At 38.7% G+C, this 27,092-nt stretch overlaps 1 protein-coding gene across 9 annotated transcripts in view; it reads left to right on the forward strand.

The window, feature by feature from the left end:
* ryr3 (ryanodine receptor 3) overlaps positions 1-27,092 on the forward strand; it is a 382,820-nt gene that overhangs the window by 308,174 nt on the left and 47,554 nt on the right. For 4 of the 9 annotated variants that reach the window (XM_072569064.1, XM_072569066.1, XM_072569070.1 and 1 more), the window contains 14 exons: positions 322-434; positions 2,129-2,225; positions 5,787-5,893; positions 6,917-6,968; positions 8,746-8,796; positions 10,068-10,167; positions 10,432-10,511; positions 10,833-10,909; positions 12,685-12,758; positions 13,584-13,601; positions 14,324-14,404; positions 21,841-21,929; positions 22,805-22,933; positions 26,289-26,393. In XM_072569064.1, coding sequence (XP_072425165.1) covers positions 322-434; positions 2,129-2,225; positions 5,787-5,893; positions 6,917-6,968; positions 8,746-8,796; positions 10,068-10,167; positions 10,432-10,511; positions 10,833-10,909; positions 12,685-12,758; positions 13,584-13,601; positions 14,324-14,404; positions 21,841-21,929; positions 22,805-22,933; positions 26,289-26,393 — 1,173 coding nt within the window. Of the gene's footprint in view, positions 1-321; positions 435-1,182; positions 1,283-2,128; positions 2,226-5,786; positions 5,894-6,916; positions 6,969-8,745; positions 8,797-10,067; positions 10,168-10,431; positions 10,512-10,832; positions 10,910-12,684; positions 12,759-13,583; positions 13,602-14,323; positions 14,405-21,840; positions 21,930-22,804; positions 22,934-26,288; positions 26,394-27,092 lie in introns of all 9 variants that reach the window. The other 5 variants (XM_072569065.1, XM_072569069.1, XM_072569067.1 and 2 more) reach the window with 3 other exon arrangements.

The raw sequence follows: 27,092 nt of genomic DNA on the forward strand, positions 1-27,092 counted from the left end.
GTATTTTATTTAAAACCCTAACATTACATTAATAAATATCATGTCATTAGGAGATACTTTTGTTTTTTAATTGCCAGCCTTTACTTGATGTGGCAAATTTAGTGAGCACGGATTATTCAAATCCAGCAAATTCTTAAAAATAAATTAATGGGCACGATGCCTCTATGTAAAGCAAACAGCAGAGTGACGCATGTTGACCAGTGAATTCTAGAGAATAGTGCATCTCTTGTTTATCTTAATTTAGAAATTTGGTTTCTATCATGCTTTGGTATGAAAATAGTAATAGTAAATCCTTGGTAAATTATGTTTATTTTTTTAAAGGTGGAGCAGCCATTACGCTTGAAGAAAACAGGGTGGCACAGGCTGTTATCCAAGCAACGAAAGAGAGCAGTGGTTGCCTGCTTCAGGATGGCACCATTGTATAATCTGCCAAGGTAGGGGTGTGCTGCATGTTCATGTAGTCAGAAACAAATTAGCAATTGTTTCTCCAATTTACCCTTTATCATATGGTCTTGTATTTTCATTTTCATTTATGACCTTGTAAAGCTAGTATATTGGATATAGTACTTCTTTTTCCCACACTGGTTAACAGTCATGCCCAACCATTATTCATGTTGTTATCTCATCTTCTCAAAACTTGCTTCCATTCTGTGTTCCTCTGTCAAAAGGGTAAATAAATGTTCTGCTGCTCTGTGGTTAGGATGAGGACATGTACCTTTCTGCACTTCTATTTTGTAGGAAGACTCATTTCCCTTTGTAGCTTAACCACCACCCCGAGATTGGCATGTGAGAAATCACATGCAAGCCAACACCTTAAGTATTCATTTTAACCATGTGATTTGTCCAGACTGTATATTTAGTGTCGAAAGGCATTTCATAAAGCTAGTCATGATACTTTGTCTATTAATTATAAGTCACACAGAACATCTGTGTACATGAAAATGTAATTAATACATGTAGTTAAAATAATGGAATGACCAGAGTGAGGTCTTTGACAAATATTTATTTATGTGCCGCTTTAAAATAAAAACATCCGTAATATGTAAAACCTTAACAGAGAAAATATTTATAGCTGCTTTGTTTTGATTCACCTAGTATAGTGCAGTATCCCACAGAAAATTCAGGAAAAATATCTATGCTTTCAATTGATCCATGCAAAAAAAATGTATCCCTTTTCTTTAGACACAAAATTAACATTTACTTCCTGAACTCCTATCAACATCTGTGGCTGGAAAAGCTATATAAGAACACTGACTTTGAGAGTCTTATCGTCTATTTGACGGTAAAGTAAAATAGTTGCTTGATAGGCACAGCTTCCTGTTTTTTCATACACTCTCCTTTGCGCACCTCCTGCCTTCAGTTTGTACAATGAACCTTACAGAATCTGATTGGTCAGTCAGTTAATTAAAAATCACTGCAAACCTTGCTTCCAAATGGCAAAAGCAAAAAGCAGTGCAAATGTTTAAATGTAAAAATAATCTGCACTGCACTCAGTTGCTCACTGTCTTGGGACATCTTTGCCACCATATAGGCAGTATATAAATTAAAGCTATTGTTGCCACACCATGTTGATTGTAGATGTATATCTACAATGACTATCGATGTAGACATAACCGAGAACAGTAAAACAGATTATGCTGACCACTTGATCTCTGAAGGTGAAAGAGTATCAAAATTATTTCTAAGATTGTGAAGGAAATGTATTAAGGGATACCCAGTTCAATCAGACTCTAAAAGCATCATAATTCATTTGTTCACTGATTCCAATGCTTGAGATAGTTGCAGTTTAATATGAATTATAATTAAAACAAATAGAATTTATGAAGGTTTAATAGTAAGTGAGAGTTTAAGATGATTCAAATTTCAGCATATATCTGTTTTTTCTTATTCATTTGAATCATACTTTATTCAGCATTAAACCCTAAAGGACATTAGAAAGTAATTCACACTTCAAATTCATCTGAGATTATGGCACACCATTGACCAATCAGAAAATGGGAGTTGTACAAAGCTCTACTAATGGTTTTTATCTGTTATTTAAATTAATAAAATCTCCCTTAATCTACTAAAAGAAACTGTGTCTCACCTCCTACTCCTCCTGATTTTACTATACCCTCCCGCTTCCTAGGCATCGTGCTGTTAACCTCTTCCTTCAGAGTTATCAGAAATCATGGATAGAGACAGAGGAGTACTCATTTGAGGAGAAACTAATTGAGGATTTAGCTGTAAGTACTGGCCTCTTTCGTGACTGGTTTCCAGTTCATGTACAAGTGGCCATGCTGCATTCTGCAAGATGTGCTGTTGCCAAGCTATATACAATATGTGCAAGTTTTCTCAATATGAGTTATATTAGGCAGGTTTGAGGGTGAAAATATGTTGCTGCTGCTCTTCATGGGAAACTGGAATGGGACTTAGCTCCTGTGAATGGCAGGTACCTTTTAAGCTTGAATAAGGTGGACTGGCTTTAGCTTGTGTTTGGTGCAGAGAATAAAAGAATGCATAACGCAGGTGATCATTTGATGATTCTTAACTGCTACATTTTTTAGCATGGAGTATCAAGACTGTAAATGGATGGAAAGATCTCCCTCTGTTCCTAATTCAGAAACTGTGTGCTACTCGTATTTGGTGCCAGTTGGCTCAATTGGCTGGAGGGCTGGTTTGCGTTGCAGAGTCGTACCAACAGCATGGGTTCAATTCCCACATCGGCTGAGGTTACCATGAAGAACTCTCATATTCAACCTCTCCCCTCTGCTGAGGAGTGGTGACCCTCAGGTTAAGCCACCATCAATTGTCCCTCTCTCTCTCATGAGAGAGCTGCCAAGGTCTGTTAAGACAATGGCAACTTTTTACTTTGCAATTTATCACCACATCCTTTCCACTTATTAGAGACCTGCTGTTTTAAAAATTATACCTTTTATCACCCTTCCCTAATTGGCCTGGAGGTCAGTTAAAAGCCAGCCACATTCCTGTGGGTTGAGTGTCAAATATAGATCAGAATAGGTGAGGATGACACTTTCTCTTCCCTAAGGAATATTAGTGAACCAAATGGGTTTTTACAGCATTTGACTGTGGTTTCATGGTCCCTATTACTGTGACTTACTTTCAATTCCAGATTTATTCATTGAAATCTGCCATCCTTATCTGCTGTGGCTGGCATGTGACTTTCACCACAACATGGCTGGCTCTTAACTAGCCAGTGAAATGCCCAAGCAGGCCACGAAGGGCAATTAGGAATGGTTAATGAATGCCAGCCTTGCCATTGGTGCCCATTTCCTGCGAAAAAGTGAGAAAATTGATAGTTTGGACAACTAACCAGCTTCTAGATTTTTGTCGGCCTTCCTCTTTAACTAGTTGCTAAGTGACACTGAAGAGTTACATAGATTTTTCACAGTTTTAATTTTTTTTCACTTGTAGAAACATGTCACTTCCCCCTGAAAAATGTCATGAGGGCAACCAAAGCCTGAAACTGTTGTGACTGTCAATGGTGCAGAATGTTCATTACTTGCTCAGACACCTACTGGATAGATTGGATTGTACAAGGGAGAATCCATGGCACTGAATGTTGAGATGCATTATACAACTGCTGTTGCATGTGTTAAAAATGTAGTAAAAGAATGCCCAAGTGAGTTATAAAGCTCTGACTGGCTACGGTCATGTCACAAAACATGACTGAAGCTCAAATAGTTTTTCAAATATCCTTTCACAAAGATTGTGGAGGAGCCTTGTAACAAGCTTGTCAGGTTTTTTTGGGGGTTATGTAATCCTGAAGTTGTATGAAATGCACTGAATTTGCCTGTGTTGCTAGGCTGTGCTTGCACGTTGTGCTATGGTTTGCTGATTTTGAAAGCAATAAGGACATAAATGTTTTTTTTGTTGTTCAGATCTTTTGTAAGGTTGATTGCTACTTTATTTGTCAATGGCTTTAGAGAGCAGTTCATATTATGCCCTGAATAAAAACCGAAAGAACTGCCAATGCTGTAAATCAAAATCAAAAACAGAAGTTGCTGGAAAAGCTCAGCAGGTCTGGCAGCATCCGTGAAGAGAGAGGGTCACCGGACCTGAAACGTTAACTCTGATTTCTCTTCACAGATGCTGCCAAACCTTCTGAGCTTTTTCAGCAACTTCAGTTTTTGTTTCACATTATGCGCTGCTTCGTGATGATTGCATTCTAAAATCAAATCAGACTACCTCCTTGACTGTTCATAGGTGAAATATTTTGATGCAATTTATCAAATGAAACAAAGGCAAGTACTTTGCATAAGTCATAGCAGCAACAGAATTCACAGATATTTGCTACTAATTGCAGATAATGATTCTTGCACACAAGGGTGATCACTGTTGAGAGATAGGTATGCAATTGGCAGGAAGGTGACCAGGGAACCTCCATCCCCTCCCTGCCTCCACCCTGATTAAATCTATGGTGGTTAGGCCCATTCCACCACAGCTAGTACTAACCCAGGATAGAAGCCGCTTAATCAAGCAGGAACATGACAGGTAAAGCCTGGCAGGTTTTGTCCCATTGTTCAAAGGCATGCTGATCGGGGGACCTAGCATTTGGAACATTTGGCTGGGAGGTGGCAGTAGCACAAGCACATTTTGGTGAAATGAAAAAAAAATTAACATAAAGGACAGTTAGGCCCTGGCATCAAATGCTGATTTTGCCAGCAAAACCACGTCCCATGAAAGAATAAAATAAATTACCAGTTTGGACAACTATCCAACTTCTATACTTTTGTCAGTGCTCCTCTATAACTAGTTGCGAATTGACACTAAAGAGTTCCATTGATTATTCAGTTTTAATTTTTACATGAAATTAAACCTTGCTGTATAATTGAATTACAATTCCTACAGCCCTTTGGCCCAACAAGTCCACACCAACCCTCTGAAGGGTAACACACCCTGATCCATTCTTCAACCCTACATTTAGCCCTGACTAATGCACCTAGCCTATACATCCCTGAACACTATAGGCAATTTAGCACAGCTAATTCACCTAACCTACACCTCTTTGGATTGTGGGAGGAAACCCATGCAGACACAGGGAGAAAATGCAAACTCCACACAGATAATCATCCTAACTGGAATTGAACCCGGGTCCCTGGCCATGTAAGGCAGCAGTGCACACCACCGAGCCACCTTGTGTTGCCAAGTTCTTCAGCTTAGTGGCTTGGTTTCCACCCTTTGGAGGGAGAATCAATATTCTCCTGACTGATCATTTTCGTCCCAGATCCAAGAATCTGCAATTAGGCGTGGAAGGTTTAATTTCAGGTAAAGGATGTCTTCTGCCATGATTCCAAAGTTGACTGCATTTTGAAGGTCATAGTTGATCAAGTTACATTTGAAATTACTGTAATTGGTCTGAAATATTGTTCCTTCTCTTACTACCCTCTTTCATCAATATCGTCATGTTATGTTTTAAATTAAACTACAGCTGTGCCATCTAATATATGAGCATGCCTTTCAAGTTTGTTCAAACTAATAAAAAATATCTTTGGACCTCTGTGAGAATTATCTAACTTGTTTAATGTGCAAAACTGAAACTAAGAGTGGAGAGAAAATTTGTGATTTTTTTTAGAAGAAATCTGATGCCGGGTCTTGTAATTTATTAACGACTATCTATTTATCTTAGATAAATAGTCTTACTTGTAAACTAATGATTTATGGAGATAATCAGATGCAAAATGTGATTGTTCTTGTTTTGCACATTCTATAAAACTGTACAGCTCACAGTTTAAGGACTTGGGCTTGTATCCACTGGTTTAAAACAAACCTTTAAATGTGCTTAGAAACCTGCTAAAATATCAGAAGAAGAAGAAGAAGTGTCTGAGAAGAAACCGGATCCACTTCACCAGCTTATACTTCACTTCAGCCGTAGTGCCCTCACTGAAAGGAGGTAAAATAAACATATTCTTCTACTTTTGACTAGGCTGTTGCTGCCAATCAAATAATACTAGGTATATCACTGGGTAAGAAAGAAACAATAAGTACCAGCAACTGAAATAAACAGGGAGCATTTCTTTGATTTGGAAATGTACTAAATCATCAATAATGTTGGGCAAATAACTGTTGTTCCACCCTGTAAAGGATTCCACACTGTAAAGGGTTCAACACCTTCTGTTCTCTCAACTCCTTTACAACTTGTTCCATGACAGCTTAAGCTTACTTGTGGAAGTCCCTAGTTTATTCAGAGCAATATCGTTCTAGCATTTATTCCAGGTTTGAATGGTATATAATGGAAGAAAACAGTAAACGGTCCAAATCCACACTTTGACAGTTTTATTTCGATTGACCACACTACAAAAAATTACACCCTCCGCATATTTATTTAATGCACACCCAACCAGTTAAATCTTAATGAATATATCTATCTCTTTGTCCAAAAGGACTTCATTTGGTCTGAGGCATTTCTTCAGATGACATGAGATGATAATATGAAGGTTTGACTGGACACACCTAGACCCAGAAATTCCTCTGAATAAGCAGTGATGCTCATTTGCTAATGGTTTTATTTCAGATTTGGAACCTGCTTTGTGACTTACCCAGACCACTTCAAAAACCTATGTAACTGGAACAGTTCTTTAAGACAAGCAGCAGTGCAGATCTAATCATCATGATGGTAGAAATGGAGAGATGCTCATAGTCTTACACCAGCTATTGTTGTTTCTGTTCACAAGAGGGAGATGAAAGCAGTTAGTGCCTTGTACTGAAAGTATTCTTTATCTTAAGTCTTCACGTTCATTTCAAGAGCTTATCCTCATTAAAAGAATGGAGCAAACCATAGTTGACCAAATACAAAATGTTGCCCCCAAATTGCATTTTATAAAATTGAATTGCTTTTGTCAGAAATTTTAGGCAAACAAACTAAAACCAAACTTCAATTCTCCAGAATTAAATGTTTTCAAATCACCTTTTGCAGTGCTATTGAAGACGATCCTTTGTACCTTGCGTATGCAGACATGATGGCAAAGGTAAGTGAGATGGAGAGTGGTGCGGGCAGGGCACAAAGAACTTGTTTAATCTTTCTCGAGGGCTTCCTTTGAGGGCTATGTTTTGATTTCAGCAGTTACCTTTTGGTTTTCAGGGGCTATCTTTCATTCTCATTAACCCTTTTATTAAATGATGCAGTCACACAGTAACAATGCCTTTTGTATATCTGTTGTTATATAGGGTATCTGAAGTAGACAGAATTATAAGAATTCATTAGTATCCTCAATAATTGTCTACCCCATTAAATGTAAAGCCACAGTACACAAAGAAGGCATTACTTTTCTATATGCTACACTATTCAAATTGGTTCAAGAAAGCAGACACAGGTTAGCACAAGTTTTTCCAAAAAACATTGATGTATGTCTCCACACAAAAAAGAACAATCATCCTAAACACCTCTTCTATAAACTGGTGAGGTCACAGCTTGTATTCCCAAACTAGAATATTTTAAATAGGTAGCTACTACCCTTTTACTGATCTCAGATTTAGATTTAAAACTTGACGCAATCTTTACTATAATAATATCAACTACAATGTTCTCCATAGAATAGCTCCTGATCAAATGCAACCTTTTGGTAGCTGTATCGCATTTGTTGCAAAGTACTTTGTTACCTCTGTGCTTTTACGTTTTTATCATTCCAATCTAGTATTAAATTGTTGTTAGGTTTGAAACTGTTCTCACTTCTTTGCAGCTGCTTCCTCCCTCCCCTTGCTTTGGCAGACTGTCTTGTGTCTCACTTCACTATCACCATCACTCCTCGCAGCAACCTCCCAGCCCTTGCAGCCTGCATCACTGCCTTTAAGGTGTCCCTTTCCCTCCCAGTCAGACCTCACTGGCCCTCCATCATTTCCCTGGTGACCTCTGCTCTGCCAGTACTATTGACAGAGCTGCCAGAGTGTTCACCCCTGCATTTGCTGCTGATTGGCTCACTAGTTGACTCATCAGCAGCAAGCATAGGGGAAAACAATCTGTGATTGGAGGAGCAGCTTCCTTCCATTTCCTTCCATTGTACTTATGGGTGACTTTTCTCTAACTGGTTGTCCTCAAGTGAAGTTTCCAGAGAGATTGGGGGTTTTTTTGGAGAGTTCACCCTCTTCCCATGTATTATGAACATTAGGGAGAGGCAGATCACGGTGCTGTAAGCATGCATGTCCTCCTATTGTTAAGGCAGTCACCAGTTTTGGAGTTGGCCACAATGGATAAAATAGAAATGGGGGCGGAGCTAAAGCAGAGCTAAAGTGTGTGGGGATAAAATACCAAGTGGTGAGAAATGAAAGGTTGTGTGACTGGTTGACAGGGAGGGAGGGGGATTGGAAAACAGGGGCCAGAATGCTCAAGCATTTCTCACATGTTCCATTAGTGATGAAAATATCTCATTGATAACCAATCTGATGTTTATGGCTATTTGTTACTGATTCTTCTTTGTCTGATCAATCTTAATCGCTCATTTCCACTGGGGCATTTGGTTGAGGATTTGAGATAGGAGCCATGTGGTATTTCCCTGTTTTTCATATTTAGACAAAAGGTAAACTATCTCCACTGGCTCACTAGGAGCTGCTTCCCTCCAAAGATTGAATTGTTGGCAGCATTCTGTGAACCATGGGGTGCTCCTGAAAGGGAGAATTGATAAAGTTGGTAATGGAAATACTTCGCGTTCCTTGCAAATTTTGTTCTATGAAAACATTTCAGGACTTGACAACAAATGCTAGGTGAATCCAGAGACCATGTGACCCTAACATTGTCATCTCTGTAATTAGAGCTGCCAAGTTGCTGAGGAGGAAGATGAAGAAAAGGAAAAAACCTTTGAAGTAAGTGGATTGAAGAAAGGTTTCAAAACTGGAGCTTAATTTATTCTGGAAAGAATAATTGTATAAAATGTCATTCCTTCCTCATGGGGCTAGTAATGGTCATAAAATAAATGAAATTGCTGTGACTGTGACTAAGTAATCTAATTGATTGGCCAATGAGATACTGAATTTCTTAGACACTGTCTTTGGTATTCCCTCAAAAACGAGGACATTGCCACAGAGTATATTAGTGGGATGAACCTTTTTAACAACGAGGCAGTTGTACTACAGCTTTCGCACAATTTGGTCTGACCAGGAGACTGTCCATTTCTTAATGTTTATGTTGAAGTTATGGGAATTGAAAATTTGAGAAGTGTGTACTTCAGATAATTAGATATCACCCCATTTATACTATTACCAAAGTAGTTGGAATTACTCCACTTGTCTTTGTGTACAGTTCTGCTCTAAATACAGTTATGTGCATTGTGGTCCCACACTGCAGTAGAAAATGTTTTTTGGAGAGTTGATGTAGACTCAATGGGTCAAATGGCCTGCTTCCACACTGTAGGGCTTCTATATCTCTATATTTACCTTTAGCAATTGTTTTAGACAAATGGACGATCTGAAAGATATTGTGAAATTCCATTTTTGTTTTATTTCTAAATCATAAAATGCTTCCATTTTGCTTGACATAGCATAAATATGTAAGTAGAAACAGTTCCTGGGTTGCGAACAGATTCCATTCTTGAGTCTGCTTAGAAGTCTGAACTCAATGCAGAACAATATAAAGTAATGGTCTGTAAGTAAGCTTTTATATGTAAGACCTTTAAGATTACACCTATGGGATTGTATTCATAAATATGAACCCCTATAAGTTGAATGTTTATAAATTGAGTGCCTCTTATGTTATTATTTTGTGCATTAAAACAAATTGTACTCCATGTGCTATATAAACAATGCATTGGGCAGCATGGTGGCTCAGTGGTTAGCACTGCTGCCTCACAGTCCCAGGAACCTGGGTTTGATTCCAGCCTCAGGTGATTGTTTGTGTGGAGTTTTCTCCCACAATCCAAAAGATGTGCAGTTTAGGTGAATTGGCCATAGTGTTCAAGGATGTGTAGGTTTGGTGCATTAGTCAGGGGTAAATATATGATAATAGGTTAGGGGAATAGGTCTAGGTGGGTTATACTTCAGATGGTCACTGTGGACTTGTTGGGCTGCAGGGCCTATTTCATGAAATAATAACTGCATGGTTCTTCCATTAAAACTGTTTACATTTTGTTTTCCACAAGGAAAAAGAAATGGAGAAACAGATGACTCTTTATCAACAGGCAAGACTTCACCAACGTGCAGCAGCTGAGATGGTTTTGCAAGTGATCAGTGCCAGTAAAGGTACTGTACAGCCATCCGCATACTATACTGGGCCCGAGAGACTGCTTCCCATCAACTGCTAAAAATAGCAATGTTGCCCAGTTATCTCCTGTATTGATGATTTTGCTAAAGCAGTTGAGACTATGACTGTACTTTGATTAGGTTTTATAGCTAAAGTCCAAGAGTGGACAAGTAGCACTTTGTCCCAAATGTGATTTGGTGTGTTACTTTATCCTACTATTCCTTGGTCTTAACATTTATATTAATATTTTAACTGTTCAACAGGTGTGTTAGGCAAGATGGTGACAACAACTTTAAAGCTTGGTATCGCCATTCTAAATGGTGGCAACGCAGATGTCCAGCGGGTAAATGGGTTTATTTATCATTATAAAATGTGCATCAGCTTTACTTCCCTAATGCATTCAACCATTACAAGTTTTTTTTCACTTTCAAGCATGCAGTAATCTTACATTTTTCTGCAGATAATATCATTTTTAAAGACTATTTTAAATTATACAACACTTATCCTAAAGCATATTGTGATGTAGGAGTTTGTAACAATCGTAGAAAATTATTAATGAAATTTACTGAGCAGCTTCTATACAGATAATTTTACTTAATCACTAATACTTCTATATAAATTTAACTCCAGCAAATACAAATGCAATATGTCTTCTGTTTGTCAGATAATGTTGGACTATTTGAAGGAGAAGAAGGAAAGTGGTTTTTTCAGAAGTCTGTCTGGACTCATGCGCTTTTGCAGGTAAAACAAAATGAACAAAGTCTGTATGATGTTGGGCATGTTTTTAAGCTCCTGCCTTTGACATGTAGACTGCTGTACTATTCCATGTATCATCATGCTCATTTATGCATTTCATAAGCCCCTGTTAAGAATTAAACCCATCAGTATGTCCCAGGAAGGTCAGACTGGATAAGAATAGCAGGTCTGCTCTGCTAAACAGCATGAGTAAACCGGCTGGTGTTTAACAACAGGCTGATTGACTTTTTTTTCAGTTTCAGCTTTGAACTGTTCAAACCAATGGAATCTGAAATTTCATTGTCTGCTTTAATTGTCCAGTAACATCTTGCTGGAACCAAACGCCTTATGCAATGGCAGTGCACCCTTTTATGATTACCGCTATGTTCAACAAAACTGGAGGGTTCTTGCCAGCACACAAGCCTCGCCACAACTTATATAGACCTGTGCTGCTAAATCTCAGAGTACTGTACTCTTAACCTCTTGGTTGAGTCCAAAGTAATGCTGGGCACTATTATTGGAACCATCTTGACATAGATGACAAGGCATTAATTTGCCTTTGGACTCCACTTCAAATTTTCTGTCAGGATTTATCTGCTTGCATCTCTCCCAAAGTATCAACAAAGTGGTAACCTAAATAATACTGTACACCATGTAACAGCTTCATAATAGAATTCAAGACCAAATCAATATTTTCCTGATTTGAAATGGCTTCACCTGAACTCACTAACTGAATGACTGACAACAAAGCCAATTAGCTTTTTTTTTATCTGAGCAAAGAATCTACTTCCTTCAAAATAGTTATTAGGACTACATTCCAATCAAACATAAAGGTAAAAAGTAAGGGTGGAATTTTCTTAGCATTTGAATGATGTGGGCAATGTGAAGAAAGTTAGGAGATATGGCAAAATTGAAAAGATGAGATTTCATGAAGTCTAAATAAAGGTGCATTTCTGTAAGACTCTCAAAAATAAAAATATCGGAGGTTGAGTTTCCTCGGACGTCTCCATTGCTCCATTGCAAGATCAAAGCAGGAGAATACACATGGAACTGCAGCCCAGGGACACACATTATTCTACATTAGATGCACAGTCACTTCTCACTAAAACACGTACAAAGTGTCACTATTATGATCTTGTTGGGCTGATAATCCAGAGATATTGGTGGATAATTTAGAAAAGGTGAGTCCAAATTCTACCACTTGAAAGTTTGAATTCAACTTAATAAAATTGAGAAATTATATAAAAGTCTTAAAGCTGATTATAAAGCTGTTTGATGAATGTAAAAATCCAATTGGTATGTTAATGGCCTCAAGAGAAGGAAACTTGCTGTCAGCCTATCTCCCAGTTACTGTGCTCCAAGGTGACTCAGCACCGTCACAGGGCAATTGGAGATATAACAGGAAAATTGTTGCCTACTTCCTGAGAACAAATAATATACAGGTTCACATCAACTGGTACCAACGTATGCAATGAAGACCAGTAAAGGTGAGTTCAAGTGATACAAAGGCATGTCCTCAATGTTTAAAAGGGTGGCGAACTTTTCTATTCTAAATCAATCAGGTTATAACTCATATCCAAGATCAGCTAGGGTCAAGCCACAGAAGCTAGATTTCTGGCAGCACATACATCTCCCAAGATATATATTCTTTAAATCCTTTATTCAGAATGAAAAATTGAATATAATTGATGAAGCAGTCTTATTTACAGATTTCCAGTCCATAAGTAATGGATGAGACAAATTTTGTAAAATTTTCATTTATTTCCTTCTTGCAATTTCAGTGTTCTTGACTTAAATGCTTTTGAGAGGCAAAACAAAGCAGAAGGTTTGGGAATGGTCACTGAAGATGGAACACGTAAGATTGGCATCTTTTATCTTTTCACGGAAGAGTGGCCAAGGTTATTTTGCACACATACACAGTTTTTAACTTGTTGGGTGGAATTTTTCTCCCAAGGCTAAGGCAAATTTGGAGGCATATGTGCCACCAGCTCCCAGCTAGCAACCACTGTTCTTGGCTCCTGTCTATTTTCATGGAGATGGCTTCTGGGGGGTGTTGGCTGACTGCTCACCAACAATGGGCAGCCAGCTGAGGGAATTCTTTACACACCATGTAGATGAAGCCCAAAGATGGAACAATGGTGACCACTTAGTGACAGTCCGGTATAAGTCCTCTGGGTTTCCTGGACTGCATCAGCAGACCATCCTGCGAAAGCAGTTGCCCCTCTGCATTGATGTCCTGGTGTTTGTAGTCATGGTACATTCTGATTGATTTGCAAGTTTATCACTGTGTAATCTCCCACCTCCAGCAACACAGTACACCTCTGCAGGAAATGTCAGCTGGTCAGAGCTTCCAGGGTTTCTGGGTGGAATCAACTATTGGAAAGTACCTTGGAAACTTCCTCCAGGGTCCCTCCATCGTTAGCTTCAGGATTCTAAACTGGGATTCACCATTAGGATCAGAACAATGCAGCTAAAATTCAGCCCATTATTTCTGAAAATATGTTTTGTTATTATTCTCTGATTACTTCAATATTATGTGTTCATTGCTAATTTAATTTGTGGTCTTAGAAATTTGTCATTTTTAAGATTGATGTTTTGTTTTTCTTTAAATGTTTCATTAATAAACCATTTCCTCACATTCTTCTCCTCTCCCTTGAACCCTAAAACCATTGATCCACAGTCATTGTTCGTGAACATGGTAAATACGTGGTTTGAATATTTATTTTCGGATGGCACAACTGACAAAATGTGGGCCAGAAAAAAGTACTGATCATGGATACAATTATTCCATGATTGGACAATAGAAGGACAAATATAGGGGTTTTTTTCTGGTCCATTACAACTGCTTATTGTGTGGCTTGCATTTAAAATAACATTTGAAAATGTTCATATATTAGAATTCTTGGAATGGAAGTTACTGATGTCTGCCAGTGAAGAATGCACGTAAAAATGCAGCTGAATACAATGATTATATGTTGTTTAAACAATATTTTGGTTTTGATTTTAAATCCTTTTGTATGCATTATGGAACACTTACATCTTTTTTTTGAAAAGCATTAAAATTCAAACTTTATATTTGCATTAACATTGCATTTGTGCTTTTATTGTTATCCGAACAATGACTACATAGATGGTTATAAGTTAAGCTTGTGCGAGAATGTGCAAGCAACCTGATTGTGATGTGAATTTTCGCTGTGAAAAACGTTGTGTGATCACAATGTCCTGACGTAAATTGAATTCAAAGACCAATGCAGAACATAACATTAAAATGATGTAATGTGGAATGAACCTGTTTAATGTTGTGTGAGATTGTTAACTTCCGTGATTTACTAAATTCTGATTACAATTGATTTCTGTAATGACATACCAAATGCTAGAATGTCTTTTACAATGCACAATCACTTTCTGTAATATTCTCAGGTGACAAAGTATTGCAGAATGATGAATTTACTCGGGATTTGTTTCGGTTTTTGCAACTGCTCTGTGAGGGCCATAATGATGGTGAGTTTAGTTCTGGTATCTGCTGAAGGACCTCCATGACGCAAATAAAAAAATGATAACTAAAAAGACAGATGTAATTTCCATGCTATCTTTATTTGTTCACATTTGAGTTATTACAGTAATGTTTTAAGTAACTTACTTTCTCAGAGTGCATGCCAAAGTTGCTAACAATGTATTTATCTCCAATTACCTATAGAATAATGTGATTTACAATGCAGTATATTCATTCAATAAGATTCTGCACTAGGGTGATACAATCTGTTTTCTCTCCATTCTTGAAACACCTCTTTCTGAGAGATATTGGCTCTTCACAGCATTAACTAGTGACTTAATGCAAAGTATTTCTTAAAATCTGCTAATGTTGACGTACCTTATGACTTGTTGACTATTGCGCAAAAAGACTAACTAAACTGACTGGTAAGGGATAGTCAGTGGAACTCAATATGTCAAGATGATGTCAGACGAGCACTTTTAATCGCTTGATTGATTTAACAAAGTCACTGAGGGGCTCTTATTGGGCAGTGGTTGTGTCCCTGCCTCTGGGCCAGAAGGTCCTGGTTCAGGTGCTCCCTGCCACAACACATCCAAACACGTAAACTAAAAAACATTAATGAAATAGCTAAATTTCATTGATTAGGAAGTTCCAGGGATTACTCTGCATTAGTTAATGCCAGTCTTGTTGGTATTGTAAATTACTATGGGTGGTCCTGGAATTCTTGGAGAGAAAGGCAAAATCAGCATACGTTCCTGCTGCTAATACCTGGTAAAGGTAGACAAGCTGGAGACTGGAAGAACACAGCAAGTCAGGCAGCATCAGGAGGTGAAGAAGTCAACATTCCAGGTGTAACCCTTCTTTCAACCTCCTGCTTGTCTACTTTGGAATCCAGCATCTGCAATTTTTTTATCTTTAATCTCTAGCCAAGGACATACAGATATTTCTCTCACACTCTGTTCTGTGGAGCACTTCTGCAGACAGGAATCATGTTACACCTCACATAGTCGGGTAGCCTACAGATACTTCCTGTCATGGCATGAGCATGAACCACAGTCACTTGAGAAAATACCCACAGGCCTTCATCTCACAAGGGACATACCCAGTAAGGAATCAATGCTGTCAGGACAGATAAAGAGGAGAATATATATAAAGAAAAGGACAAATGATAAATCATTCAAAATGGAACCACAAATATGTAAATGTTGGAAGTATTATTACTGAAACAAATAAATAGAAGACGGGTCTGTTTATTAATCCTTTACATAGTTTCTATTGAATATTATCAAATAAAATACTCAAATGTTAGCATATATTTTGAGCATTTAAGTTAGTTGTATCAAATTATTCTCATCTGATATGGATCATTGGCCAAGAACAGTTGGTGCAATATAAAATTTTGTTTTCAGAACATAGTAGTTTATTAAAGATTGTCAGAGGACCAACAAGAAATAATCTGAGACTTTGAATTCACAGATCTAAAAAACTGAGTATCATTGAAGGAAAGAAGACTTAGGGAGATGTGATGCATAAATGCTCTAGCTGCGAACAGGTCTTTTAACATTGATTACAAGCACAGATTTACAGTTAACAAGTTTGACGCAAAGCTAAACCAGATTATTTCCTCCACGCTGAGGTATATTTGTGCAAATGGCTCCCACTAAAACTATTTAATTGATGAATTCCTTTTTTAAAAAAAATGTATAAACACTCAGAAAATGAAAAATCATTGGAAGGTGAGGCATGGTTCATTTTTCATTTCTTCTACTCACATGTTCCTTTGTGACTGTCTGGATCAGTGACCATTCTGACTGAGAAATTCAGAGCCAGTTCACTATTCTGCCAAAAGCATAACTATAAAAAGATCCATATGACCAGATTTTCCATAACCCCCATTCCATCCATTAGGAGCCAAGGAGGGTCTGTGGTTAGCAAAGACCTTCCATTTTCTTTGTCTGCTAATTAACCTTAAAACAAGATTTTTGCAGAGTGATGATGAATTCTCATTGTATTTATAATCTAGTTTTTACTAATCCTAAAGTGAGGGGAACTCAGTCAATTAATTAAACAACACCAATTAATTATACAATTCCAAATTTCAAAAGGAACAGTAATTCCTAACAATTTTAAAAATTTTGTTTTACTATGTCTGTAATGATAAGTGCAAAACAAAAATCTTAGGCAATATGACTCTTTTCTTCAGCAGGACTCAAGGTCTCTACTGCCAAGCAACTAAAACTGTACTGATTTAATATAATGTATGAAATAAAACTGAAGATGCTGGGAATACTCAGTAGGTCAGACATCTGTGTAGAAAAACGGTGTTAGTGTTTGAGGTCAATGGTCTTTTATTTGTTCTGATGAAAACCTTAAAAACACAGCCTCCTTAACATCTGTACATGAAGGTCTTACCACCTTCACAAATATTGCCTGTCCGACACCTGTCCCAACTCCAGTAAAACCAGAAGAGCACAGGTTCAAGGGTTCTTGGGTTATGTACAAGTTAGGAACAGTAGTCGTCCATTTGGCCCATTGAAGTTGCTCCATATTCAATAAGATCATGTCTGATCTGACTGTGGTCTCAACTGCATGCTCCCTCCTCCCTCTGATACCCTTTGACTCCATAGTCAATAAGCTACCTAGCTCCACCTTAAAAACACTCAATGATCCTGCCACCTTCACTCTCCAGTGAAGAATGTTCCACAGACTCATGACTCACCGAAAGGAAACATTTCTCTTCATCTCAATCTTAAATGAGGGAGATCCATTATTTTTAACTGTATGTCCTCGCTCTCCTCTCTCCTACATGCAGAAATGTCCTTTCAATATTCACCCTGCCAAACTCCTTCAAGATCTTGTATGAAGATGTGATCTATATGGACTTCAGTAAGGTGTTCGACAAGGTTCCCCATGGGAGACTGATTAGCAAGGTTAGAACTCATGGAATACAGGGAGAATTAGCCATTTGAATACAGAACTGGCTCAAAGGTATAAGACAGAGGGTGGTGGTGGAGGGTTGTTTTTCAGACTGGAGGTCTGTGACCAGTGGAGTGCCATAAAGATCGGTGCTGGGTCCTCTACTTTTTGTCATTTACATAAATGATTTAGATGCGAGCATAAGAGGTACAGTTAGTAAGTTTGCAGATGACACTAAAATTGGAGGTATAGTGGATAGCGAAGAGGGTTACCTCAGATTACAACAGGATCTTGACCAGATGGGCCAATGGGCTGAGAAGTGGTAGATGGAGTTTAATTCAGATAAATGCAAGGTGCTGCATTTTGGGAAAGCAAATCTTAGCAGGACTTATACACTTCATGGTAAGGTCCTCAGGAGTGTTGCTGAACAAAGAGACCTTGGAGTGCAGGTTCATAGCTCCTTGAAAGTGGAGTCGCACGTAGATAGGATAGCAAAGAAGGCATTTGGTATGCTTCCTTTATTGGTCAGAGTATTGAGTACAGAATTGGGAGGTCATGTTGCGGCCGTACAGGACATTGGTTAGGCCACTGTTGGAATATTGCGTGCAATTCTGGTCTCCTTCCTCTCGGAAAGATGTTGTGAAACTTGAAAGGGTTCAGAAAAGATTTACAAGGATGTTGCCAGGGTTGGAGGATCTGAGCTATAGGGAGAGGCTGAACAGGCTAGGGCTGTTTTCCCTGGAGCATCAGAGGCTGAGGGGTGACCTTATAGAGGTTTACAAAATTATGAGGGGCATGGATAGGGTAAATAGGCAAAGTCTTTTCCCTGGGGTCGGGGAGTCCAGAACTAGAGGGCATAGGTTTAGGGTGAGAGGGGAAAGATATAAAAGAGACCTAAGGGGCAACTTTTTCACACAGAGGGTGATACATGTATGGAAGAGCTGCCAGAGGATGTGGTGGAGGCTGGTACAATTGCAACATTTAAGAGGCATTTGGATGGGTATATGAATAGGAAGGGTTTGGAGGGATATGGGCAGGTGCTGGCAGGTGGGACTAGATTGGGTTGGGATATCTGGTCGGCATGGACGGGTTGGACCAAAGGGTCTGTTTCCATGCTGTACATCTCTATGACTCTATGACTCTCATTTTTCTAAACTCCAACAGTTACATGTCCAGCCTACCCCACTTTTCCTCAAAAGATAACCATACCCCCCCCACCCTGAGTATCAGTCAAAAGAACCTTCCCTGATCCATTTCTAACAAATTTATATCTTCTCTTAAATAAAGGTTACTAAAGCATAGTGCTCCAGATGTGGTTTCACTAATGCCCTCTACAAATCTGGAAAAATGTTCCTACTTTTACATCCTATTTACTTTTTTAATCTCTTGCTGTATCTGATTACCAACATTTTGTCATTCAATATACCTCAGAGTTTAGATTAGATTAGATTCCCTACAGTGTGGAAACAGGCCCTTCAGCCCAACAAGTCCATACCGACCCTCCGAAGAGTAACCCGCCCAAACCCATTTCCCTCTGACTCATGCACCTAACACTATGGGCAATTTAGAATGGCCAATTCACCTGACCTGCTCATCTTTATGTTTGTGGGAGGAAACCGGAGCATCCAGAGGAAACCCACGCAGAAATGGGGAGAATGTGCAAACTCCACACAGATAGTCGCCCAAGGCTGGAATTGAACCTGGGTTCCTGGCGCTGTGAAGCAGCTGTCCTGAGATTCTGCAAGAGATTCTGCAGTCTCTTTCCACTAATAGGATATGTTGTTTTTCTATTCCTCCTACTAATGTGGAGAACTTCACATTTCCCCACATAATATTTCATCTGCTAAACTTTTACCCACTTATTAAACCTATATACGTATCTCTTACTAGCCTCATTATGTCCTCTTAACAAAATGAATTGAATTAGTTTTATTGTCACATACTCAAATGAGTGCAGTGACAGGTTTACAAGTTGCCATTTATGATGCACCTTAGATATAAGGTACCTAGGTACAGATTCTTCAGGACAAGTTCTTAGGAAAATCAAATTAGAAATAATAAAGAAATAATAATTCCAGCATTACAGATCATAGGAATAAACTGGAAAATAGGGAACTAAACTGTTCAGGACAACAGTCCTTCCAACCCAGTCCACATTGGTACCTAGCCTGTGGCCCGCATCGGGCTTTGACTCCAGACTACACCAGCCTTCACTTCAAGGCTCTTGAGGCCGGAAGACTGCACTGGAATCATCTCAAGGCTGAATGTCCACACTGAGGCTACACCGGCCATTGAATAACCACCGTGCTGGACCAAGCGGATGCCACACCAGGCTGAGAGGATGTCTCACCAGGTCTGCACTTAAGCCAAGGGTCCGAGTCTGCTGAGGCCCGGAGTTGAAGATATCACTGAGAAGAAAGAAGAGAAAAAAAACACACAAACGAGAAAAAAGAAGGAAATGGCTGAAGTGTCCCACCCTGTTGCCATCTTGGGAAAATATAATCCCTGACCTAACAGTGTATCATTAGCAAATCTTTGTGCCAAAACTTTTATCCCTTCATCCAAAATCATTGAACTAAATTGTAAATTGCCGACCCCCCCCCCCCCACCACTGAGTGCTGAACCCTGTTGCATTCTACTTGTCACAACTTGCTTACCTGAAAATTACCCATTTGTTCGTACTCTGTTTCCTGATAGCTAACTAATCCTCTATCCGTGTTAATATATTGCATCTTGTACTATGAGATCTTACCCTCTTTTTCAACAGTGCTTATTATTTTCTCAAAGAACTTCAATTAATGAAAATAAATCAAATGTCATTTTCCTTTCCAAGTTAAAATGTATTAAAATAGTCATTTCCCACATTAACCAAAGCCTAACTCTAACCCATGCATGAAAGTTTTGGCATGAACGAAGAAATGTTTAAGTCTAACTCGATGTCATTTACAATGTTGCAAGAGAAGGCTGAAACCTTCGCATTACAATTGTTCTTCTGCACATGTTCTTCTGGGACTTTGAGTACAGTCCACTCATGCTCAAAGTTGGCCTAGATTCCAAAACGTCTGCTGCAGAGTGAACCAGAGGTGGCATGTGGCAAAGTACATTGCCTTACCAAGTCTGCAGAGTGAAACCTATCAAGCTTGAAACTGCCTGCTGCTTGTGCCTTAACCTGGAGTCTGAATCACAGTCGTGCCTCCATTGGGGAGTCACATACTGCTACTGTGATTAAAGCAGCAATCAATTCACAATTGTTTCGTGCAGCACCATAAATTGTAAGCTTACAGCTCATCAACATACTAGCTATTATGAAATACCATCAAGGTTAACTATATGAACTCTCAAGACATTGCTGTGATTAAAGCTGGAATTAATTCCCCATTGAAGCACAGAATATATTAACATTGCTATTGAGGTTAATAAATAATGCAGCAATTAATCCATAGCATAAAAAATTGCTATTGAGGTTAACTAGAGAACAATTGAACTTTAATGGATCAAAATGCAAACCATTTCAGAGACCAACACTGCTGTTGGAACCTCAGGCCCAAATTCATGCAGCTTCAGGTGAGCAAAATAGATAGTAAGGAAAAACATCTTCAGATGCAATAATGTAAATTTTACAATGGGTTCACATCTGAGATTGAATAAGCACGAGCAAGATTTATAAACCAAATACCAATCCATATCGGGGCATGTTTTTGGAAAAAGAACTTATTTTTAACCATACCTTCTTGATTATTTTAAGAGTTTGCCTCTTATGAAAAGGTGGGGTTAGCATGTTTGCAAACCTACTCACTTTAGGTAGGTCAAGATACTCCCATTAATTCAGAAGCTCCCATTTCTCCTGAACACATTTAATTCCTGAATGTTGCCAAAGATATATTTTTTAATCCCTTTTGAAGCTCAACTTGAAACAGAAAAAATTAATCTTGTAAAGCCAAATAAAGTGATCAATCTCATATTGAATTCGAAACACAAAATTGCTATGCACTAATCCCTGGACTGTGTGCAAATTCAGCAGCTGTTTCCAGAGCAAAGCAATCCATTATCAGGAAGTGTTGCTGGTGAGATAATCTAAACAGCTTTGCAAATAAAACTTAAAAGGCACTTTGTTTTATCCAATCTCAAAGAGTCTGTATGCAACAGTAATTGAAATGTGTAGATCTCAAATAGGATTGTTTTTTTTTATTAAATTCTAAAGTTTTGATGCTCACCCCGGAAATGCTGCACAGAGAGAAAAAAAGAAAATCTGCCATTAATCATAAAATAACCAAATACTGAGTTAGAAAATGGGGAACTACATCAAATCAATTTCCATTCAAGAGGGTAATATGTTAACTCTCTTGCCTGTTAATCTAATGAAGGGCATGTTGAGTCCTCTTTTGCAAATCAATCCATAACAATCATCATGTTCTCATACTCCAACATGGAAATTGGACGCAAACTCAATCACTATTTTCTATACAATTTTTTCAAAGCACAATTATATATTCGCTGATCTATTAAAGATTTTTATTTTAAATTGTAGATTTCCAGAATTATTTGAGAACTCAAATAGGAAACACGACAACAGTGAATATCATAATCAGCACTGTTGACTACCTGCTGCGCCTTCAGGTAATACCAAAATAATGCACTGAATTTTTGTGAAATTCAGAACAAAATGGTTAATTTGAGTATTGCTAAAAAAAAGTTGTTCTGTCAAAACTTTTGTCTCGTATTCATCACAACAGATGAAAAGAATACTAAATTTCAAAGGGACCAATAATTTACACAAATGAGAAAAGGGTGCTGATTTGTTAGCAAGCCAATACTGAAAATGTTTTGCCAACATTTTTTTGGCAATATTCAAGTTCCATTCTACCAAGTGAAAATGATTAATATTTATTAACTATTTGTACCTACCAAGGACAAAAATCTCTTGATTTTTATTTGTGTCTCTGTTGACCTTCTAACTATAACTAATACACAAACATTTTTTTTAAAATTCCGTCATTATAGATAAGTGGCCTTCACTATATTTGCAAAAATTCCTACAAAACAATACAATGTTATGGATCTCTCTATTAAGGGAAATTAGTAACTATTCAAGAATGCTGTCTAGTAGAAAAAAGAAGAACTTATTTTCAGGATTGTTGCTGTCTTTAGTTGTTCTTTGTGCAAAATCACTATCTTCTGGTTGATTAGGATGTTCAGTATTTGATTGTTTTCCTATTCCCAAGAGCTGTAGGAGAATTGGAAAACTGTGCACCCATTCTTGTGACTGCGCGGTATTCTCTTCAGACGAGAAATTTCATTTTTAGCACACTTTCCTATGTAATGTTAATGTTTTCAAAAAACACAATTTAACCCCAGAGAATGCCAGGAGAATTGACTGAGAAAGGAACAGGAATGGATATAATTCTTCACTACTCACTCAATATTAAGAAATGTTGCATTAAATTGTAATCCAGAAATTAAGCTGATTCAACTCATCTCTTGTTAAATTCCAGGAGTCAATCAGTGATTTCTACTGGTATTACTCAGGAAAAGATGTCATGGATGGACAAGGCCAGCGCAATTTCTCAAAAGCATTAGCTGTAGCCAAACAAATCTTCAACTCACTTACTGAGTATATTCAGGTAAAACTTTAGCTCTTTACATATGTCCTGTTTTTTTTAAAAAAAATGTTTGTTATGTATCAGACAAATTCCATGGGCTGTATGTACCAGGGTGCCATTGCTACTGCCACCCAAGCTAGAAAATCAGAGGCAGCAAATTTCCAATACCTGCAGTGCCACCAGGAGAACAGTGGCCACTGCAGATACTGCAGTGAAGCCCGCAGGAAGATGCACTGATCTGGAGCCTGGAATTGAACTACACCAGGAGGTCTTGTCAGGGCCCAGCTGGCGGTCCATGGCGAGGGATGTGGGTAGCTAAGCTCAGAAGGGAGGGACATCTGTGAAGGAGGGGATGGATGTTAGATGTTTTGGTGATGTTGGGGGAATCCCATTGTTGGCCACCATCCTTGCTTACCACCAGCCTGCGTAGAGAAATCTGTCAGGTGGGGGTTTGGTGTTGGTATCTCTGCCCATTGTACCACTACTGTGATTTAACCAATGAGGTCTGCAAGTGGACATTGATTAGTGACAAGTAGGAGGCCGACCCCATCATACTGACCTTGTTGCTGGTAAAATTATAGTGGATAGACAGTGTACCTGGAGCCCACAGCATTTTGCAGATGCTACCCCTGTCTGCAAACGTAAAATTCAACCCCATATTTGTTAGTAGGTTGTGGAATGCCTGAAACTTGATAAGTTGTACATAATTGGAACAATCAGAGGCATGAACAAATGATTGTGTGGATACAACTAATCCCATGGCACTATTTCGGGAACACCTGGTAAAATGGATCATCTGATCAGTCAGTCATCTAGTGACTGTATGGCTTGACAGAACACCAGCTGATTGGAGCCTTTGTCTCCAAGACTACTCAACACTTCGCATGTGTGTACATTGGATAGAATTTTGTATTTACACCCAGCGATATGTTTTCAAGTCAAGAGGGTGAGGGGCTTGGTAACATGGTATTTTTAACTAGAAAATTACCGTTCACAGAGGTGATTGTCATAGAAATGTTTCAGGTTATGAAAGGCTATGGCAGACAGAATCCGGTTGTTTACAGTAGTGGAGGACCCAGATGAAAGGAAGGATTGTAGATTTTAAAAAAAAGATGTGCGAGACTTTAAAAAAAAAGACAAGAGAATCTCTTCATGCAGAGAAAAGATAATATTGATTTATTTAAATGTAAATTAGATTGATTTTCTTCAGAAAATCATGTTTTGAGTCATTTGAAACATGACATTAGAAAAACTTGCAGATAAGAGGCACTTTTCTTGATCTCAAAGCATCCATGTACATGATGAAGTACTTCTAAATGACAGTCATTGTTGGAATGTACAAAACATGGCATTGTAGTCTATCTGCACATTGCAAGGTACCACAATCAGCCATGTGAGCAGGACCAGATAAACAGTTTCTGGTGATTTTAGCTAAGGAGTGTGTTTTTTTAACTTATTTACACATGCGACCCAGACATCGCTGGCTGGGTAGTATTTATTTCTCAGCCTTAGTTGCTCTTGAGAAGGTGGGAGTGAGCTGCCACCTTGAACTGCTGCCATATGCTGTAGGTTAACCCATTACGCCATAAAGGAGGAAATTCCGGCATTTTGACCCAGCAACAGTGAAGGAACAGCGATATGTTTTCAAGTCAAAAGGGTGAGGGGCTTGGAGGGGTACTTGCCAGTGGTTGTGCTCCCATGTACTGCTGCCCTTGTCCTTCTAGATGGAAGATGCTATCAAAGGATCTTCATTAAATTTCTGCAGTGAATCTTGTGGATGGTGCACACTACTGCTACTGAGTATTAGTGGTGAGGCTTGTGGATGTGGTGCCAATCAAGCAGGCTGCTTTGTCCTGGATGCTGTCAAGCCTCTTGAGTGTTGTTCTTGAGCAGAGAACTCCTTGCTCTTCGGTGAAAGAATGTTGTGAGATCTTCAACGTCCACCCAAGAGGGATGATGACTTTCAGTTAAAAATCTTATCCAAAAGCCAAAAACTCAGTGTGGCACTCCCTTAGCTCTGCACTGAAGTCTTGGCCTCAATTTGGTGCTCAAAATTCTGGTTAGGACATGATTTGGAGGTGCTGGTGTTGGACTGGAGTGGACAAAGTAAAAAAAAATCACACAACACCAGGTTATAGTCCAACAGGTTTATTTGGAAGGACTAGCTTTCGGAGCACTGCTCCTTCATCAGGTGGATGTGGAGGATAAGATCATGTTCACAGAATTTATAGCCAAGCAAGTCCAATGTCATGGAGATGCGATACAGTAAATGATCTTGGATTAAAACTTTCACCTTTTATAATGGGAAATGCTGGTTTCTGTTCTTTGATGGGGTAAATCACAGAACTTCTTTTAAATTACATTCTCAAGATGGCTCAGCTTTTAAAACAATAGGTGTGAAGTCTGTCTGTGTCCCAATGCTATGTCAGACTGACAAACCCTCCGTACAGTTTTACAGAGTTTTACATGGATTCATGCAGTTTTTGAGCAAAACAAAATAGACTGGATAGGACAGGAATCCAAAGTCTTTGAACTCCTAGGGAAGAGTGTTGACTAGTGAACCACACAAACTCACCAAATGTATATACAGTGACACCGACATGTTGGTTTGTGAAGCAGTATTTTTCAAGGCTAGCTTATGTTTGAATTAAGGAAAGAAATCAAAAAACATTTCTATAACATCTATCATATCTTAGCAATGTTTCCTAGCCAGCAAATAACTTCTGAAAAGTACAAAGTAATAATTAGCCACCGGGTGGCAGCATGGTGGCTCAGTGGTTAGCACTGCTGCCTCACAGCGCCAGGGACCAGGGTTCAACTCCTGCCTTGGGCAACTATCTGTGTGGAGTTTGCACATTCTCTCTGTGTTTACATGGGTTTCCTCCGGTTGCTCCGGTTTCCTCCCACAGTCCAAAGATGTGCAGGTTAGGTGAATTGGCTATGCTAAATTGCTCATAGTGTTAGGTGTATTAGACAGGGGTGAACGTAGGGGAATGGGTCTGGGTGGGTTGCTCTTTGGAGGGTCGGTGTGGACTTGTTGGGCTGAAGGGCCTGTTTCCACACTGTAGAGAATCTAATCTAAAAAAAAATGGTGGGAGATCTTGTGACACGGGGGGGTGCCTCTGGGTCAGAGGTGAAGGTTCAAGTCCTATTTGGGTTGACTGGCCTGCTTTTGTGTTGTTACTTTCATGTGCTCACTGTACTTCTATAACTTTCAAAGTCTGGATGTTTACTTTGCATTCTTCAATATTTAACATGTCTGTAATGTAATCAGTGAGAAACAAAGCAACGAATAAAATAACACATCTGAAAATGCATCAAGTTTTGTCATCAGCATCCTATTCTCAAACATATCTGTCTGATTTTGCTTGTGTAGGGCCCTTGCATTGGTAACCAGCAGAGTCTAGCCCACAGCAGGCTCTGGGATGCAGTGGTTGGTTTCCTTCATGTCTTTGCGAATATGCAAATGAAGCTTTCTCAGGTATGTTCCCCACTACATCGCTGATAAACACAGGCATCTGCTCTAATACTGCAAAATAGCCTAAAGTTGCATCTAACTCCAAGGTATCCACTTAATTATAAGCAAAAATGCTTCATGTACAAACTTTCATCTTCAAGATCATATGTATCAAATAGATAAGATATGACACTGAGCAGTCCTGAAATAAAACCCACAATTAGCGTGTTTCTGTTTTAAAATTTGGGGAAGATAAAATGATGATGAGTGTTGAAAGCTATTCCATTACTGAATACTAATGTGGACCATGACATTTCTAATTATAACCTTTTGACGTCAATATAAAATGCAAACAGAGTTCTTGCTGCATTATAATTTCAGTGAACCTCAAGTGAGCATTATTGGTATAAGCAGCCAGCAGAAATCAATTATTTCAGCAAGGACCTGAAATCAAGGCTCGGTTGTTCCTGGTTAATATGGTACCAAAGTTGTTAGATCAGGAAAGGACCATTATTAATTGTTTCAAATTCATCATTTTGATCATTTCTAACAATAATTAAGACTGCAACAAATATACATCTGGTTGAGCAACGGCACAGTGGTTAGCACTGCTGCCTCACAGCACTAGGATCCTGGGTTCAATTCCCGCCTGACTGTGTGGAGTCTGTGTGGAGTTTGCACATTCTCCCTGTGTTTGCGTGGGTTTCCTCCGGGTGCTCCGTT

Source organism: Chiloscyllium punctatum, chromosome 4 (assembly GCF_047496795.1).
Source record: "Chiloscyllium punctatum isolate Juve2018m chromosome 4, sChiPun1.3, whole genome shotgun sequence".
Taxonomy (NCBI): Eukaryota; Metazoa; Chordata; class Chondrichthyes; order Orectolobiformes; family Hemiscylliidae; genus Chiloscyllium; species Chiloscyllium punctatum.